This window comes from Fragaria vesca, linkage group LG1 (assembly GCF_000184155.1).
Source record: "Fragaria vesca subsp. vesca linkage group LG1, FraVesHawaii_1.0, whole genome shotgun sequence".
Taxonomy (NCBI): Eukaryota; Viridiplantae; Streptophyta; class Magnoliopsida; order Rosales; family Rosaceae; genus Fragaria; species Fragaria vesca.
This window is the reverse complement of record NC_020491.1, coordinates 20,070,724-20,088,679: the sequence shown is the minus strand read 5'-3', so window position 1 is coordinate 20,088,679 and position 17,956 is coordinate 20,070,724. Positions and strand designations below refer to the sequence as shown.

Here is a 17,956-nt window from a genome sequence, read left to right as displayed (position 1 = left end):
CATTGATCGTAAAAATAGTAGAAATTCGGGCTATCAGGACGATATAATGGTAAATTCCCCAAGAATTTAGGTTTCTTTATCCTCTTTTTCTACGAGGGAAAACAAAAAACTATATAAGCTTAAAGAAAGAGTATCGCGCTTCAGTGAGCTGAAGAAGTAGAAACCACCAGAACACTCGCTGAGAAATTCCACCGACTGAAAACTCAAGACCATGGCGGCACCACCAGACCTGGACCCGTCCTCAATTTTCTCCGAAAAACACTCCCGCCTCCCAGACGACACCGTTTTCTACGCCATATTCCCCGACTTCTCCCTCACCTCCACCGCCACCTCCGCCGCCTCCCTCCACTCCCTCCACCTCCAAATCCTCCAAACCCTAACTCCCCTCACCTCCGACTACATCTGGCAGCACCAGCCCTTCTCTCTCCTCCCCCTCCGCCCTCCCCCAAACCCTCCTGCCTCTGCTCCAACCACCTCCCCCACCTCCACGGCCACCTCCGCGTCGGCGACAATCTCGACGACGAGTGGTTCACCGTCTTCCTCCTCTTCCACATCTCCACTGTCTTCCCCGACCTCTCCATCCGCGTCTGGGACTCCGACGGCGAGTTTCTACTCATCGAAGCCGCCTTTCATCTCCCTCGGTGGCTCAACCCTCAGACGAGCTCCAACCGCGTCTTCATCCGCCGCGGGAAGGTTCATATTGTTCCCCGGCACCGCCTCCGGAACCCTAACCTCGCCGAAGCGTTGAGCTTCGTTGTGAGTTTCGGCGAGGAGTCGGTTGCGGCGGAGGCGGTGCAGGCTGCGGTGAGGAAGAGGATAGAGGAGTATCCGGAGAAGGCGAGGAGGAATATGCATAGGGTTAGGGTTAGGGTTCCGGCGGCGGTGGCTCAGGTGTTGAGCCAGGAGCCGTGTCTGGTTGCGTTGGCGGTTGAGGGGTTCTATGACAGGGACATTGACACTATGAAGTATGCGGCGAAGATGGAGAGGTTCTTGAGCAGAGGGAGAGAGGAGGAGGAGTTGGTGTGCATTTCGGTGAAAATGTCGAGGGCAATGTATGCACAGCTGGTGCAGCAGACATTTCAGGCGCCGAAATGCTATCCGATGCCGAATAGGAGTGATTCGGCATATGTGGAGGCTGAATTGGGGATGAAGATTGCGTGTGGGTTGGAAATGATGTATCAGCATAGGAGGAAGGAGGGGTCAGAAGGGAAAGGGAGTACTTGGGAGGCGTTTAGGGAAAGTTTGGAGAGGAGTGGTTATTTTGGAGGGTTGCTTCCAGGTTCAAAAGAGTACCAGAGGTTGATGCAGAATGCGGAGGAGTATTACCGGAGCAGTGCTTCCTTTTCAAGGGCTAGGTACTGTTTTATAACCGTTTCTAGTTTACTTATCTTAGCAGTATAATTGACCAATTCTGCATTTTCATGTTAAATAGGTTGTGGACTCAACAACTTTACTGGAATGACCTTTTTTGTTGCATTAGTATGTAATTGAATTTTAATTAACTGTTGACACTATGGTGGTTATTTCTGATATAGTTGTAGGAAGTAATTTGACTTGGATTGCCTGTGATTTGTGTTATTTGAATCTATTCTATTTTGGTGTCAGGTGATGTGTATACTGTAGTTTATTGAACTTTTCTTTTTCTGTTGGTGTCGGGAAGTTAAACTATTGTGTTTCTTTGTTGCAGTGAGATGATGAGTGCTCCAGTGAGGCGCATAGATGAGATTCTTGCTTTACCTTATTCAGTGGATGACTTTAAGTGTGTAGATGTGCCACCTTCTGATGATGATTCTTGGCTTTACAATGGAGAGGATGAATTGAACTCTGAACTTTTAGAGAGACAAAAGGAGATGGAACTGTATGATTTAAAACATAAGAAGACGCAGAAGTCAAAAGAGCAGGACAATGTTGGTCCATCCTCTAGCTCTAACTCTGATGCGTTCAATCCTGGTGATATAGCCAAAACCATGCAGGCCTTTGTCGAAAAAGTGTCAAGCTACAAGGGAGCCGAGGTTCCTGAGAACAGGTCAGTGTACATCTATTACTTATGTTTGTGTATCAGTTCTTCATGAGTTGTCACCTAAGTTTATCCCAAACACAGAAATTGGAGCAATTACAATGGATGTGCACATCTGCTTTTAGTGCTGATGGTTACAATTTAGATTATTCGAACTTGTGCTTTTAGCTCTGATAGTTTGATAGATGTGGAGTGCTAAGACTAAAACCTATTTCTATATGGATCCTTCCTTTGTATGGATTCCAAGGCCGCTGAAGCCCTGTTACTGAAGCACTTTTGCCTTTTTTTAGTGAATCATCTGGTTTGCATGCATCTAGATGAGTGAAATGGCAAATGAGCCGGGTTGCGCAAGTCTGATACGTGCAATAACTTACATATTAGTGTAAACATTAAACAAAATTGTTCATAAATTTAATGTTAGTATAAGTTTTCCTTCCTCAATTTGTTAAAAAAGAAATAGAACTTAATCATCACTAATGTATGTAACTAGGCAAAGAACAGAGAAAAAGAAAGTCTACATGCAGGCCTGTGCTAAAAAAGTCTCAATTACAAAAATTGTGTACCTCATTTTTCCTATTGGGTCTTCACTATCGAAGGTGACATAAGTAGAGCCAAGCAGTGACCAGCATGGCATAAAGCGAGAGACATAATTTGGACCTGCTTATCTGATTTATCAGCTTTACATGCCCTGAATTTAGTTTATAAAATGACATCTAGTGTTTAATTGGATGAAGCAGTTGCTTCTATCTTGAATCACTTACAAGTATGTGCTGCCCACTAAAAAATTCTTCACAGACCTCAATATGCAACTTAAAAGTATGTTAACTGAGTATTCTTTGAAGCCTTGCACATTAAGCTGCTGTAGTATTGGATTGTGCACACATAATTTGCTGTCTTTATTAACGATTGAGGTTTGAGAAGTTGATCGTATTATGTTTTGTTTTCTCTTGTGAAGGAACCTAAAAGACGTGGACCTTGATGCGGACTGTTTCTTCAAAGATGTAGAGTCAATGATGAAAAGTCATGGTGGTGAAGAAGGTAGAAGTGATGATGATATTGAAGAAGGGTCTTCATCCGACTTGGATTTTGGTAAGACATGCATGTTTTTTTTTTTTCCCTTTAATAGACTGGTTTTCAATTGCTGTTGCATAATTTTATCTTGAGCCAATATCTGTGATTAGAAGAAATACAACTCTCACTCAGTAAAAGAGATGAGATGTTGAATGAAAGAACTAAAAGAAAATATAACTCTAATTCAAACTTCAGAATAAACATGAAGGTATCTAATATATAATGTCGTAAATGCTGTGTCAAACTGTAGCTGAAAAGGCATGCAACTATTTCAAATTGATGAGGATATGCTAAGTTATTTGATAATGGTTGGGAAGTTGAATGATTTGTCAAACTGTAGCTGATTCTCAAGTTTAATATTTTGGCGGGGTGGGGTAATGGAAAAGGCATGCAACTATTCCAATTGATGATGATATGCTAAGTTGGATGGTCGGCCCTAATTTGATAATGGTTGGGAAGTTGATTCATGGATGCTATGTCCTCTCCGAGAGATTGATAAATCGCCAGTATCCATGTTGGTTTGGTTGCTAGTGGATTGGATAAATGCATTTGAGGGTTAAGCCCAACCGAGGCTTTCAGATTTGCATATCCTTCCGCATTTAGCCAAGAAGTTTCGAGCTCTTGTTTTTGGAAGTTGCAGCTGCCACTTTCTCTAGCTAATATGAGCCATGGGCTTGACTTGGGTGATCATTTGTTTGATCATTCCTCCCTCTCTTGTAAGCTTTAGTGGTTGCTGATGTCTTAATTTCTGTTGGACCCATGGATGTGTGCATGTAATCCTTTGTCTAAGTTATACCGCCTCGTTTTCTTCATTTATGCTAATAGATATTGTACTGTATTTCTGCCATAATTAGCGAACGTAGTTTCCATGTTAAATGAGATTCTTGTCTCAAATAACTGGATAGTCGATGAGATTCATTAGAGAAAGTTGTTACATAACATCTCAACTTGATTATATTTGGGGAATGTTGTAATTGAACTTTTGATATTCACAGATGATTCGGAAGATGGAATAGATGGTGCAGAACTTTCTGAAGATATTGAGGACGGAGAGGATACTTTCATGCATTCTTACTCTGATGCTTTAAATGAAGAATTGAAGAGCACTACACTTGAGAAGAGTTTTGTGCGTGCTAATGAACAAGCCCCAAAGAAAGATGAGGTATATACTTTCCCTTATTTTGCAAATGGAGATAGGAAACTGTGTTCTTTAGTGGTATTCAAATGTGCAATCACCAATATGCATGACATACACTACAGGATACACTAAAACATTTTCAACTACAATTTTCTCTGGGTAGTTACTTGTAACCGTTGTTTTCATATGCAATTTGCCATGGGAGAGTATCCAATTTTCACTTCATTTATACTTTTTTTTGGTGAGGAATTGTCTGAATCTGAATAATTTACAATTTGTTTGGGTGAGACAGTTGATAGCATCTATATTCTTATGATTCTGCCTCATCTTTGCTTATGAATTGATTGGTTTTACGGTTTTTTTCTCTCTCTTTTGTCAATTTAGGCTACATTTCACTATTTCAGGTTGAAATTTTGTATAAAGGCATGCATAGTTCTTCGGAATTTTGTCTAGCATGAATTGATACACTTCCTATGTGTGTACAGGGAACATCGAATGCAGCAGAAGATATGGAGGAGGATTTCACTCCTGTGGATGTGGATGTGAATCTGGTAAAGAGTCTTCTTGATTCCTTCTCTAGCCAACAAGGCCTTCCTGGTCCTGCTTCCAATTTGCTTGGCCTTATGGGTTTACAACTCCCACAAGAGGACAAAAAGGAGGGCAAATGAGATCTTTACTCATAAAGTCTTCTAGTTCTACGCAGCTTATCCAACTGGATGTATCTTGTAACCCTCTTCCTGTCCCTTTTACTCTTAACTTCCTTTGTAGTGGCGGTTTCGCAGTGAATGATCCTCATCCCTTTTTTTCCCTTTCTAGACAGCATAGTCAGCCATGTACATGTCTTTTGGTGGTGATCACCAGGATGTGCAACGTTGTATGTTAACATGTTAATAGTAAATGCTCTATACAGTGATGGTAAAGAGAAGGATTTGCGTTTTGCATCATACCATCATACCATAGGTGGTAGATGAGCTACATATGCAGCGTATTCAAGAACAACATCACAATGAGCTGTTTACGACGAATTTTGGGGCAACGATGTTTAAAAGCCAACCAAAAAGAATGTGTCTGATTATTGATGCACATTGGTACTCCGAATCATTCCCCCCACTTATCCCTCTAGAATTTCATTAGTTTGAGTCTTTATCTTGCCGGATCGGATTAAATTTCCGGCACTTCAACCCGTTTCACATGATTGGCTAGACGAACCTCAATATCTATTCTTTCTCCTTTTGATTGACCCATTTTGATACCTTAATCTTAAGCTGATTGTAACTTCCCTAATTAAAATAGAGAATCCACGTACCTTAAATTGTAACCTATACACTCATTTTCTTTTTTTAGTAACTTAAATTTTGTTTTTAGCGACTTAAATTAATATGTGAAATCTATACACCCTAAATTGAAATCTGCACACCATTTTTCTTTTTTTGGTAACTTAAATGTTGTCTTTAGTGACTTAAAATTTATCTTTTTATAAATGTGTTAACTAAAAATGATGTATGAATTTTAATTTCACAACCCTAAAATAATTACCACCAAAGCGAAAGTACTTGTTTGGTTCTTGTCACACAGGCAAAAAGACCCTATTCATCTTTGTCCACACTGATAAAAACACCCAAGGTCTACTCTACTAGTCAAAACCCACCTTTTACGGGGGACAATGGTCTCCTTTCTTTAACCACCTTTAACAAATCCAATGGCCCAAAACCCCTTCTCCTTCATTCAAGATTCCTTGCCTACTTCTTTTGACTTCTTACAACTACTACTCCTTTTCCTTGTTCATTCAAATCTCATTGTTGGTTCATTTGATTCTTCTTATCACCTTGATCAGCAGCAGCCACACCTTTTCTTGAACACAAAAAGAAACCAAGAAAAATGGTGCCACGTACAGTTGATTTGTTAAAGGAGCAGATACCGGTGCACCAGGAATCTATACATGTCACCGGCGACGTCAAGACCGGCCTTGTCCTCGTCGACGTCATTAACGGCTTCTGCACCGTCGGCGCTGGCAATTTGGTAAATTCAATCTATTTATCTGTCTCCATATCTGTTGCTTTGTCATGATATTGTTTCTTTGTCATGTAACTTATTGCATGTGTGATTGATTAGGCTCCAAGGCAACCGAACAAGCAAATCTCGGAAATGGTGAAGGAGGCGGTGAGACTTGCCGGAGTTTTCTGTGAGAAGAAATGGCCTGTTCTCGGCTTTCTTGATTCTCATCACCCTGATATCCCTGAGTATCCTTATCCTCCTCATTGCATTGCTGGCACTGATGAATCAAAGCTGGTTCCAGGTACCCTTTTGCTCGTTTGTTACTGGGGTTAGCTCAATGCTGTAAATTTTCGTGCTTTTTTCGGGTTTCTGTAATTTGTAAAGTATGTTAGTCTTTGACTAAAATGTTTGGATTGGAACCTATTTGCAGATCTGCAATGGTTGGAGAATGAACCTAATGTGACACTGAAATGTAAAGATTGCATTGATGGGTTTCTTGGTTCGATTGAGAAAGACGGTTCTAATGTGTTTGTGAATTGGATTAAGAGCAATCAGATCAAGACTGTAAGCATTTACCAAACCCGGAAACTGTTTGTTTGCTTGTGAGAGTTTGTGCAATTTGTCTTTGTATGTTTTGGTTTGCTGGTGGCTTTTGAGTATTTGTTGTTTCTGTCTAATTTTGTAACTTGCTTGTTGTTGAAGATCTTGGTGCTAGGGATATGCACAGATATATGTGTGCTGGATTTTGTATGTACCACTTTATCTGCCAGAAATCGTCGTTTTCTTGAACCTCTGGAGGATGTGATAGTGTATTCCCGTGGTTGTGCCACTTTTGATCTTCCGGTTGATGTGGTCAAATCTATGAAAGATGTTGCAGCACATCCGCAGGTACTAAATTGTTTTTCATCTTTTGACAGTCTATACCTTTACCTGCACTAATTCTCCCCCAAAGAGATCATTCTTTTTTTTTTTTATTTGTCTCTGAATTATGTGTTCCAATCCTATTCTTGTTAGTTCTAGATGTCTACTATGACACTCTTAGTTCATAGCTTAATGTCTAGAGTTTGGGTTCATTCTAGGTTCTTAGTTCATAGATGTATAGTCAGATACTTTGGATACCCAGGACTGCATGTTGAATTCTTGTTTGGAGTCAAGGTAATAGCTATATATAGTCATCAAGTCCTGGGAAAGTGTAGGAGAACGGGATCCTATTATGGGACATACAATGCATTAGGTAGAGTTTGGATTGCAAGAGCAAAGAATCTAGTAATGATTGCTGAGAAGTTTCTTGCTATTCCAGTCCTTTAATACAGAAAGCCAGAACCTACCAGCTTTTTGTTATGTATTTGTATCCTATTTGTATTTTAGAACAAAAGATCTCCTCATGTGTGATACTTTGGTTACCTTTCAGGATCTAATGCATCACATAGGCCTTTACATAGCCAAAGGAAGGGGAGCAAAGGTCGTGTCAGAAGTGTCATTTTGTACATAAGAGCAATGTTCTTGACCTATCTGTGGATTGACATAAGGGGATTCTTTTCTCAATGTGTGAATAGCTATCCCCTGTACTTCAGTTCTCTCGATTAGATTAGCTCAAATGTTGGGGGAAAGAAAACAGAGAAAAGATAGTTCATAAAGCTCTCTAAGGATGTATATAAAAGCTTTAAATGTTGGGAAGCTGTTGCTTAGCTGTTAAATTTGTTATGTTTGTTTCTGTTCGTGTTGGATAATAATCCCTATTTGTTAGGGAAGTGCTTGTAGGTTTGAATTCAGTTTAGTCCATGATCCATGTTGTTAGTTAGTGTTAAACGTGGGGTGCAATTTGTTTTTTTTTTTTTTATCTCTTTCCCTGTAAGGCTTATAAAGCCACCAGTTTGCAGTTGAATAATATAGAAGGAAAGCATTCCTCCAGATTTGCAGAACTGTTCTTGTGTTTCAATTCAGTTCAACAGTTCTGGTATCAGAGCCCCTTGAGGGCCTGATTGTGAGAGATTAAAGAGAGTGAAACACATACTGAGAGAGAAGGTGTTTGAGTGAAACATGAAAGAAATAGTGCGTGAGAGATGGCAGCTGCCGAAGGGAGCCATTTTGCTCAACCATGTATTCCCAAATTCGATGGGGATTATGAGCATTGGTGTATGCTCATGGAGAATCTGTTGAGACGATGAGTGCGGCTTAGAGAAAAACTTTGGAGGAATTGAGGTTGGAGGATCTCAAGGCGAAGAATTACTTGTTTCAGTCAATTGACAAGTCCATTTTGAAGACCATTCTTCAAAAGGACACCTCCAAACAGTTGTGGGATTCTATAAAGAGGAAACATCAGGGGAACGTGAGAGTAAAGCGAGCTCATCTCCAGGCTTTACGAAGAGAATTTGAGGTGCTAGAGATGAAATAGGGAGAAACAATTACAAGCTACTTCTCAAGAGTTATGCTTGTGGCCAATGACATGCGCAATTATGGAGAGGACATGCAGGACATGAAGATTGTTGAAAAGATTTTGCACACCCTGACTGAGAAGTTCAACTATATTGTGTGTTACATTGAAGAGTCGAAGGACATCGATACCCTTTATGTGGATGAATTGCAGAGCTCATTACTTGTTCATGAGCAAAAGTTTCGGAAGAATGGTGGTGATGAACAAGCCCTAAAAGTTTTCTTTGAAGACATTGCTAGTGGTAGAGGAAGAGGCCGTGGAGACCAAGGTCGAGGAAGAGGAGGCTTTAGAGGCAGAGGAAAAGGTCGAGGAAGAGGACCGTTCAACAAAGCACCGGTGGAATGCTATAAGTGCCATAAATTTGGGCACTTCCAATATGAGTGCCTTGAATGGGAGAAGAATGCAAACTATGCAGAGCTAGATGAGACTGAAGAAATGTTGCTGATGGCACATGTTGAGATGAATGATGCCAAAACAGAGCAGGTTTGGTTCTTGGATTCTAGATGTAGCAACCATATGAGTGGAGACAAGCAGTGGTTTAGTGATCTAGATGAGAAGTATAGACACTATGTGAAGCTCGGCAACAACTTCAGGATGGCTGTGATGGAAAAGGTAACATCAGGTTACAAATAAATGGAGTTGCACATATGATCAACAATGTGTTCTTCATTCCGGAGTTGAAGAATAACCTGCTCAGCATTAGACAATTACAAGAAAGAGGAGTGGCAATATTAATTCAGAATGGACCATGCCGAGTCTATCATCTTCGAAAATGTTTGATCATACAAACAACTATGACTGCTAATAGAATGTTTGTGCTTATTGCAAATATGTTGCCTAGAGTCTCTGCATGTTTTAATACTGCCACAGACGACATCACTCAGTTATGGCATTGTCGGTATGGACATCTTGGCTTCAAAGGACAGAGAACATTGCAATTTGGGAAGATGGTGAAAGGGTTGCCAGAGATCAAAGCACTAAGCAAATTGTGCCGAGACTGTGTGACAGGATAACAACGCAGAGAACCTATACCTAAGAAGAGCATGTGGCGAGCATCTCATTAGTTCCAACTCCTCGGACATATGTGGACCTATTACACCGGAGTCAAGCAGCATGAAAAGGTACATCATCAGTTTCATTGATGATTTCAGTCGAAAGTGTTGGGTTTATTTCTTAGCTAAGAAGTCACAAGCCTTTGCTACATTCAAGAATTTTAAAGCCCTAGTTGAAAAGAAAACAGGTTCATACATTCAATGCTTGAGAACAGATAGAGGTGGTGAGTATAATTCCCAGGAGTTTAAAGATTTTTGCAATACTAATGGCATTCGCAGGCAATTGACCACAGCATACACCCCACAGCAAAACAGGGTGGTCGAGAGAAAAAAACCAGACCATCATGAAATTGGTTCGAAGTATTTTAACTGGAAAAGAAGTCCCTAAAATTTTCTGGCCGGAAGCAGTCAATTAGGCAGTTCATATTCTTAATTGAAGTCCAACACGTGCCATAAAAGATGTTATCCTTGAAGAGGCATGGAGTGGAGTGAAACCAACAGTGCACCACCTTAGAGTTTTTGGTTGTGTTGCACACGCACATATACCTGAAGCAAAGAGGAAGAAACTTGATGATAAAAGCCTCAAGTGTGTGATGTTTGGGGTGAGTGAAGAATCCAAGGCCTACCGGTTGTATGATCCAGTGGAAGAGTGCATCATTGTTAGCAGAGATGTGATCTTTGAAGAGGACGAAAGCTGGAATTGGGGCAGAGATACAGAGGCTGTGAAACTAGATGTGTTAAAGTGGAATGAGGATGAAGAAGTGAATGGAGAACTTCAAGGTGTTGAAGAAGAAGAAAGCAGTAATGAGGAAAATAGTGGAAGTGACTCTTCCTCAAGTGAACCAACAGAAGAAGAAGAAGAAGGTCAAGAGGCAGGAAGAACAAGAAGAGCTCCGCCTTACTTGAATGATTATGTAAGTGGAGAGGGTTTCTCAGGAGGAGAAGGAGAAGAAGATGAAGGGCTGCACAACATGGTGATGTTTACCTCTGTAGATCCGGCAAATTTCAAAGAAGCTTGCAGAGAAGCCAAGTGGAGGGCAGCAATGGATCAAGAAATTCAGTCAATTGAGAAAAATAACACTTAGGAGTTGTGTGATCTGCCGGATGGAGCTAAGACAATCAGAGTCAAATGGATTTTCAAGATGAAGTTGAACTAGAATGGTGACATAGACAAGTGCAAGGCTCGTCTCGTTGCAAAGGGGTATGCTCAAGAGTACGGGGTAGATTTTACTGAAGTCTTTGCTCCAGTGGCAAGATGGGACACCATTCGAATGGTGCTTGCTCTTGCTGTACAAAAGGGATGGAAGGTATATCAACTTGATGTAAAGAGTGCGTTTCTTCATAGGGAACTTGATGAGTCAGTTTATGTGGATCAACCACAAGGGTATGTGAAGAAAGGTGATGAGAAGAAAGTATACAAACTGGGACGGCCTCAAGCAGGCTCCCCGTGCGTGGTACAGTCACATCGAAGCTTACTTCATCAAGGCAGGGTTTGAGAGATGCCCATATGAGCACACTTTGTTTGTGAAGACTGGTGAAGGAGGTATTGTACTTATCTTGAGCTTGTATGTTGATGATTTAATTTTTACTGGGAGAGATATGAGTATGTTTGAAGATTTTAAAAGATCTATGAAGCTTGAATTTGATATGACTGATTTGGGAGAGATGCGTTACTTCCTTGGAGTTGAAGTGATTCAAAAACAGGGATGGGATATTTATGTGCCAAAGGAAGTATGCAATGGAGATTTTGGAGAGGTTCAAGATAGAAAAGTGCAACTCAGTTAGAAATCTCATTGTTCGTGGAGTCAAGTTGGTCAAAGATGATCTTAGTGAGAAAGCAGATGCATGCCTATACAAACAAATGGTGGGATGCTTAATGTATATGGCAGCTACTCGACCCGATCTTATGTATGTGATTAGTTTGGTGGGTAGGTTTATGCCTATACAAACAAATGGTGGGATGCTTAATGTATATGGCAGCTACTCGACCCAATCTTATGTATGTGATTAGTTTGGTGGGTAGGTTTATGGGGAGGCCATCGGAGCAGCATATGCAGACGGTAAAAAGGGTGTTTTGATACATTAATGGGACTGTGAATTATGGAGTTATGTACAAGAGGAATGGGAGTGAGAAGCTTGAAGCATACTCGGACAGTGATTATGCAGGAGATTTGGATGATCGTAGGAGCACGTCAGGATATGCCTTCATGCTTAGCAGTGGTGCAGTTTCATGGTCTTCCAAAAAAGCAGTCAGTTGTCACTTTATCAACCACAGAGGCCAAGTTTATTTCTGCAGCAGCTTGTGCTTGTCAAGCCATATGGATGCGTAGAGTTCTAGAGAAACTTGGCCATGTTCAGAGAGAGGGTACTATTATATATTGTGACAACAGCTCAGCTATAAAGCTATCAAGAAATCCGGTGTTGCACGGGAGGAGCAAACATATAGACGTACGGTTCCATTTTCTTCGAGATCTCACAAAGGAAGGAGCTGTCAAGTTAGTTCATTGTAGTTCTCAAGCTCAAGTTGCTGATATTATGACGAAGCCACTGAAGCTAGAGTCCTTTGAGAAGCTGCGTGGGGAGTGTGTAAGATGCCAAGTTTAAACTGAATGCACCTTGCATTCAGTTTAGGGGAGGCTGTGTTGGGAAGCTGTTGCTTAGCTGTCAAATTTGTTATGTTTGTTTCTGTTTGTGTTGGATAATAATCCCCATTTGTTAGGGAAGTGCTTTTAGGTTTGAATTCAGTTTAGTCCATGATCCACATTGTTAGTTAGTGTTGAACGTGGGGTGCAATTTGTTTTTTAATCTCTTTCCCTGTAAGGCTTATAAAGCCACCAGTTTGCAGTTGAATAATATAGAAGGAAAGCATTGCTCCAGATTTGCAGAACTGTTCTTGTGTTTCAATTTAGTTCAACATTAAATTTTTCATTAAGGCTAAACTGAGCCACTTTATGTCATTCGTCTTTTTGTGTTGCCTGGAACTTCAAGTTTTTCAAGTTTCAGGGATTTCAAGTGATTTATCAAATGTTCACCCACGGTATACAAGATTTCCAGCTATGTTCCATTGATTTCATCTGATTGTAGTTTCTCTTTCCTTCTTTTTTGAGTCTGAATCTGATTTTCATACAGAGAATAACTGGTACTGAACTATGATGCAAACCCTATATTAAACATACAACATCAAAACTGGAGTGAAATAACCATATACCAAAACATGTCTTTGTTGACGTTAAGTAAAAGATTACACTTCCGGATCAAAAACAAACACGTATGGTACACCGGTATTGACTAAACACTATGCACCACTAAAGTGGAGTTAAATGCATGCCAAAATGAAATAACTGGTCCGAATGCTTCTGTTGTTTAAGTTCACTTTAAAAGATGAATGGGAGGTGATAAATAAATAACAGATGTTCCCAGATAAAAAAGAAAAAAGAGACCTAATAGAAAAGGAGAGACACTACTGAAACCTGTCAAAAAATACTGTTCCATGCTTAAAATACAAAACCTCTCATTCAGGAAATGAAAGTGAAAAAACACCAACAGCAAAACAGTGAAACGGTTTACTGCTGGTTAGAGGTGGATCTAGATTTTCCATGGTATTTCTTATGCATAGCAGGGGCAACAACAGCGAAGATTGATCGCTTTTGCTTTTTTGGTGTGACACCAAAGATAAATGACCGCAAAGGAACTCTGGAGCGGCTCTCGGTATGTGTCAGCTGCGCTTGAGCTGGTTGCTGCTTCTTTATGGATGCAGAGAATTTGTATTCCTCGTTCAACTTTCCCATAGCTTTTTCTACTTCAAGTTGAAGTGCTGTCACATGATCCAACCCTGCTTGTAACTCATCTCCAACCTTGTTATTCTCTTGTTTCATATTTAAAATCTCGCCTTTGAACTTTGCAGCTTGGTAGCTTGTAAAGTCGAAGTCTCCATCCTCGGCACTTGTCTTCAAGGCCTTGGTTATTTCTTCTTGGATGTCACACAAAGAAGCAAACCTGCACTGAAGTTCATCTTTCAGGAGCGAACTCTTTTCCATCCAAACGTTTAGTTCAGTCTGTATCTCCATTAGGTGCTTGTATAACGGCCGTGCATCTGATTTCACAGAACTCCTTGCATGACTACTTCCTTCTTTCTTTCTTCTATCCTCGAGCTTTGATATGTCCGACTGTAAATCTTGGATACTGGTTTCAAACTTCTGTATCTCATGGAACGAAGTGCTAAACTTTAACCAGAAATCCAAGTTCTCCTCCAACAGTTCATCAATGTTAGCTCGGAATTTTTCCTCGATTGCTGATGTAGTGGGAGAATTATCATTTAGAAGGTCCTTGACTGAATCATTCTCTTCCTTCTCTGTTGGTGTCTGCCCCTGCTCTAAAGCTTTGAGTGCTTCTTGATTTCCATCTAAACTCTGTATGAGAAGGTCCAATTTCTTATGCAATGCTTTGATCTCTTCATCCTTCAAGACATTGCTACTCTTCAGTTGTTTCATCTGCACTGATGTTTCAAAGAGGTCATTCTCAGTCACACTAAACTTCTTCTTGAGATCCTTGTAGTTCCGAAGAGTTGCAGTGTACTCTTTCAATAGAATCTTTTCTTTGTCTGCCAATCCAGTTGTAAACAATTTCTGCCAGTCTGGCTTATCTTCATGCGTTGGCTCCAGATCATCATCATCATCATCATCGATTACTTCCATATCAAGAAAACTACCCATTGTCTGCCTTGGAGTACAAATATCTCCTCCTTGAGCTCCAGCAGAAGTACTGAGCACTTCTTTAGCTTTTACAGAACCATCGCTTGCATTTTGTTGTTTCTTTACGGGTGATTGGCAACCATCCTTTCCTTTATCACCATTAGAGTTACTCGGAGTATCTATAATTTTCACTGAACTATCATCAAGATTTGGTCTTTCCTCATGATGTGTAGAAGGTGTCACTTCAGCTGAAGATGCTTCATCTTTATGCTCTAAAACTGTAGGCTTCTGGTCTTCATCTGACTTCACTTCCTGCACTGGCTTGAGACCATTGGCAGGATCAACTGCCGACTTGGCTGTACCAAGAGAATCCTCATTTGTTTTTGATGAGTCTGAGGCACTTGGCTCCTCATTTGGCTTCACGGTTTCCAGTTTATGAGAAATGTGATCAAGGCTATAATGCGCTTCAGTAAAATGTATCTGGAGATTGTTATTCTGGCTTTCAACATTGTTGTTTAGCTCCTGAGCTCGGCGCAACGCTTCCTCCAACTCCTTCAGCTGTTTACTCAAGTCGTTCTTTCCATCAATTAGAGTCGCCTTTTCATCTTCCAGAGTTCGAATTTGATCACATATCTCATTGTTTTCACTTCTTAATCTATCAACTAGAGCTGTCTGGGATGAAATAGCAGTCTCTAAGCTGATCACTTTACTCACAACTTCGTCAATCTTCTCTGCCATTTCACTAACAGTGAGAGATTCATTTGATATTGCATCATAGTGTTCCTTGATTTTCTCTCGTAACGTCTCTAGTTTCTCTTTCTCATGAGTTGCACTCTCCGCTCTCTGGTCTGAACTTGTCTCCTTAACTGCTTTTACTTCATCTTTTGCATTATTGGTCTGAATCTGATCATTTGGAAGCTTATTTTTGAGAGACTCAAATACCTTCCTCGCATCCTTAACCCTTAGTGACTCAACTCTTGCTTCCTCAGCTGAACTTTCTTGTCTCTTCTCCAACTGAGTCAATGTATCTTGGCATGACTTCAATGCTGCCGCTGCCATCAAACTCCGAGCATCATCGTCTTCAATCACCAGACCCTCACCAAACTCATCTTGCAAGCTGCTTACTTTCTCTTGCATTCCCTTGATGTTATTCTCAATCTCCCAGTACTTGGAAAGTCCGTTCTCGTATGAGCTCTTCACAAACTCTTTCTCGGTTTGCAGTGCCAGAATCTGCTTCTGAATCTTGTCAATCTCTTCTAGTCCCTCAGATTTGCTCAAACCAGATTTCCTAACTGTTTTGACAGTTGATGATTTTTTCACCGACTTCTGAGGCTGGAATTTCTTTTTGCCAACTGCTGCTCGCGACAAAAGACTCTTCAAATCCTTAGTAGGAGCCTTCGGCACCTCTGGGACGTTTTTTGACATGTCTAGAGGCTTTTTCGGTTTAGGTGCAGGCGCTTCTTCTTCATCATCCATTGCAAACTGAACTTGTTCGGGGAAAACAGACGCAATGGTGTTGTTGGCATTTTGTAGCTCGGTCGAAAGGTGATCATACCGTTCAGCCAAGGATCTGTAAGCTCTGTAGGTCTCTTCCACGAATTGTATCAATTCTGGTCTTTTCTTGTAGTACATTTCTGCTCTCTTGGCAAACGAGTCTCCATCTTCTGTAATGAGGCGAAGCACATGTTGCACCTTTTCCTCCATATCTGCAATTCCATTATGTGAAGATCAGAATGAGTAGAATCAAAAAACGAACATGGAAAACATAGCATCTGTACTCTGATCATAATGCAAAGATACGCTAACATAACAATGTTGAGGAGGAAAAGAAAAAAAAAGAAATCAATAAATTAGATAGCATGTTCATATGTTTCAAAGCACAACAAAATCCAATAAACATGTTTCTGTATCAGTTAGAAGAGTTGGAAGATCTAAACGCGACGCCTAGCTTCTTTTTAGAGAACAGTCATCAATTGCTCTACATATTTGTTCCTGGAAAGTTGATCTAGAATGCAAGCTAATCAGATATTGTAAACCGCCAGAACTAGCAATAATAATTATCTGATAGACTAGTACTATCTTTGCAATATCTGAGAAGAACATAATCCAGTCTGCAACTGTGCAAATCGATCTAGAATGCCAAAACTTACAAGTATTTTGCAATATGTAAGTAATCAGCATAATATTTTATCGTAGAATATGCAAGTTTTGTGACTCCAGCATCACATGGCACCAATGACATTGGTTCAAATCTCATCATCAAAACCAGAAGATTTTCTAACAGATCGATTCAATCCAATATGTACAAAGATCAATATAGTATTTGATGCAATATACAATCATGTTACCTTGGAGGTTTTGTTCGAGCCATTTCGATTGCTTTGTTCTGATGTGACTTGCCCACCACCATGAATATGCATTGCTTGCAGCTCTCTGTAACATCTTTAGTCCTTGCTCGAATCCTTTTCCGCTTTCTTTTCAGACCAAAACCATGCAACCCTACTTCTTTTCTGACCAAAGCATTGGAGGAGTTGTGACGATCAAAAATCAGAAGAGAGAGAAAGAAAGGGTGTGTTTGAATCAAAGAGGAAAACTGAAAAGCAAAGGCAGAGTTTGAGGAAGAACAACGTGCACAGCAGAGGAAGGTGACATCAACTTTCTAAATATGATCATGGAGGGGAGCAAACTTCGCCCGAATATTATGTCAAAGTCTTGTTTTTGAAAATTAAAGACACAATCTTTGCATCTATATAAAGAAGAAAATATTTTATTTAACATCAGAGCTGGACAAAGTTCCTCTATTTGTATAAAAAACAAAATAAAAAATCTTGAAGAATTATTAGGATGCTAAACCAGTGATGTGGGAGCATGTGGCATTCCTTGCTTTTGTGAAAGAGCACCCTCCTCATTTCTTATTTGCTTGGGAACATTGCAGAACTGACTTTTCTAATTTTTCTGTTGTTGAATTTTCTTAGAAAGTTAAAGATAAAGATTAAGATCAAGGGAGAAGTGGTAGAAGTAGTATGTGATGGACCCAACATTTTTCTTTTTGTGATGATCTTTTAGAAGAACCTAAATTTGATGCAGGACAAGACTCCATATAGAAGAGTGGACTAGGACCAACCTTTGGGTGCCCCCAACCCCAAGTCAGGGTATTTCTGTTAACTATTTCTTGAATGACAAGAAAATGAAGAAATTAACAATCATGGAATCTTATGGGACATGTTTTACAAATAAATAATTCACTTAAAAAAATGAGGTATGTGTGGCATATGCATTTGTTGATCGAACTATGTGCACATGTTGGTCGATGGTGAACCTAACCATTTTTTGCACGAACAGTGTTTGGGTATCATATTGTCAGTCATCCGAGTCGTTGGTAAAAAAAATCTATAAACCACTATCTGACCACCCCACAAAACACACGCACTATAGTCTGACAGTTCATTAGTCGATATATTATCCTATTTCATCTTAAAATTTCGCCTCAAGCCTCCTGGTCCTAAAGATAAAGTACTAATTCGACATCCATTGTCATATCTTCATAGAAGCACAAGA

At 40.2% G+C, this 17,956-nt stretch overlaps 3 protein-coding genes across 3 annotated transcripts; 2 read left to right on the top strand and 1 right to left on the bottom strand.

The window, feature by feature from the left end:
- The first annotated feature begins 211 nt into the window (after positions 1–211).
- Positions 212–5,032, top strand: LOC101312294 (protein SGT1 homolog At5g65490-like). Its single transcript, XM_004289485.1, is given in 6 exon segments — positions 212–451; positions 454–1,355; positions 1,688–2,026; positions 2,973–3,106; positions 4,084–4,250; positions 4,712–5,032. Coding segments are annotated over 6 exon segments (1,965 nt in total). The 3' UTR covers positions 4,895–5,032.
- A 974-nt stretch (positions 5,033–6,006) lies between these two features.
- LOC101301428 (uncharacterized isochorismatase family protein PncA-like) lies at positions 6,007–8,141 on the top strand. The gene is made up of 5 exons (XM_004288473.1): positions 6,007–6,245; positions 6,339–6,522; positions 6,652–6,785; positions 6,924–7,109; positions 7,633–8,141. The coding sequence occupies exons 1-5, from the start codon at positions 6,105–6,107 to the stop codon at positions 7,711–7,713; spliced, it is 726 nt and encodes a 241-aa protein (XP_004288521.1). The 5' UTR covers positions 6,007–6,104; the 3' UTR covers positions 7,714–8,141.
- A 5,129-nt stretch (positions 8,142–13,270) lies between these two features.
- On the bottom strand, positions 13,271–16,840 carry LOC101311712. The gene is made up of 2 exons (XM_004289484.1): positions 16,747–16,840; positions 13,271–16,104 (listed from the first exon to the last, which is right to left on the bottom strand). Exons 1-2 carry the CDS (start codon positions 16,838–16,840, stop codon positions 13,271–13,273), a joined length of 2,928 nt encoding a protein of 975 aa, XP_004289532.1.
- Positions 16,841–17,956: the final 1,116 nt, after the last annotated feature.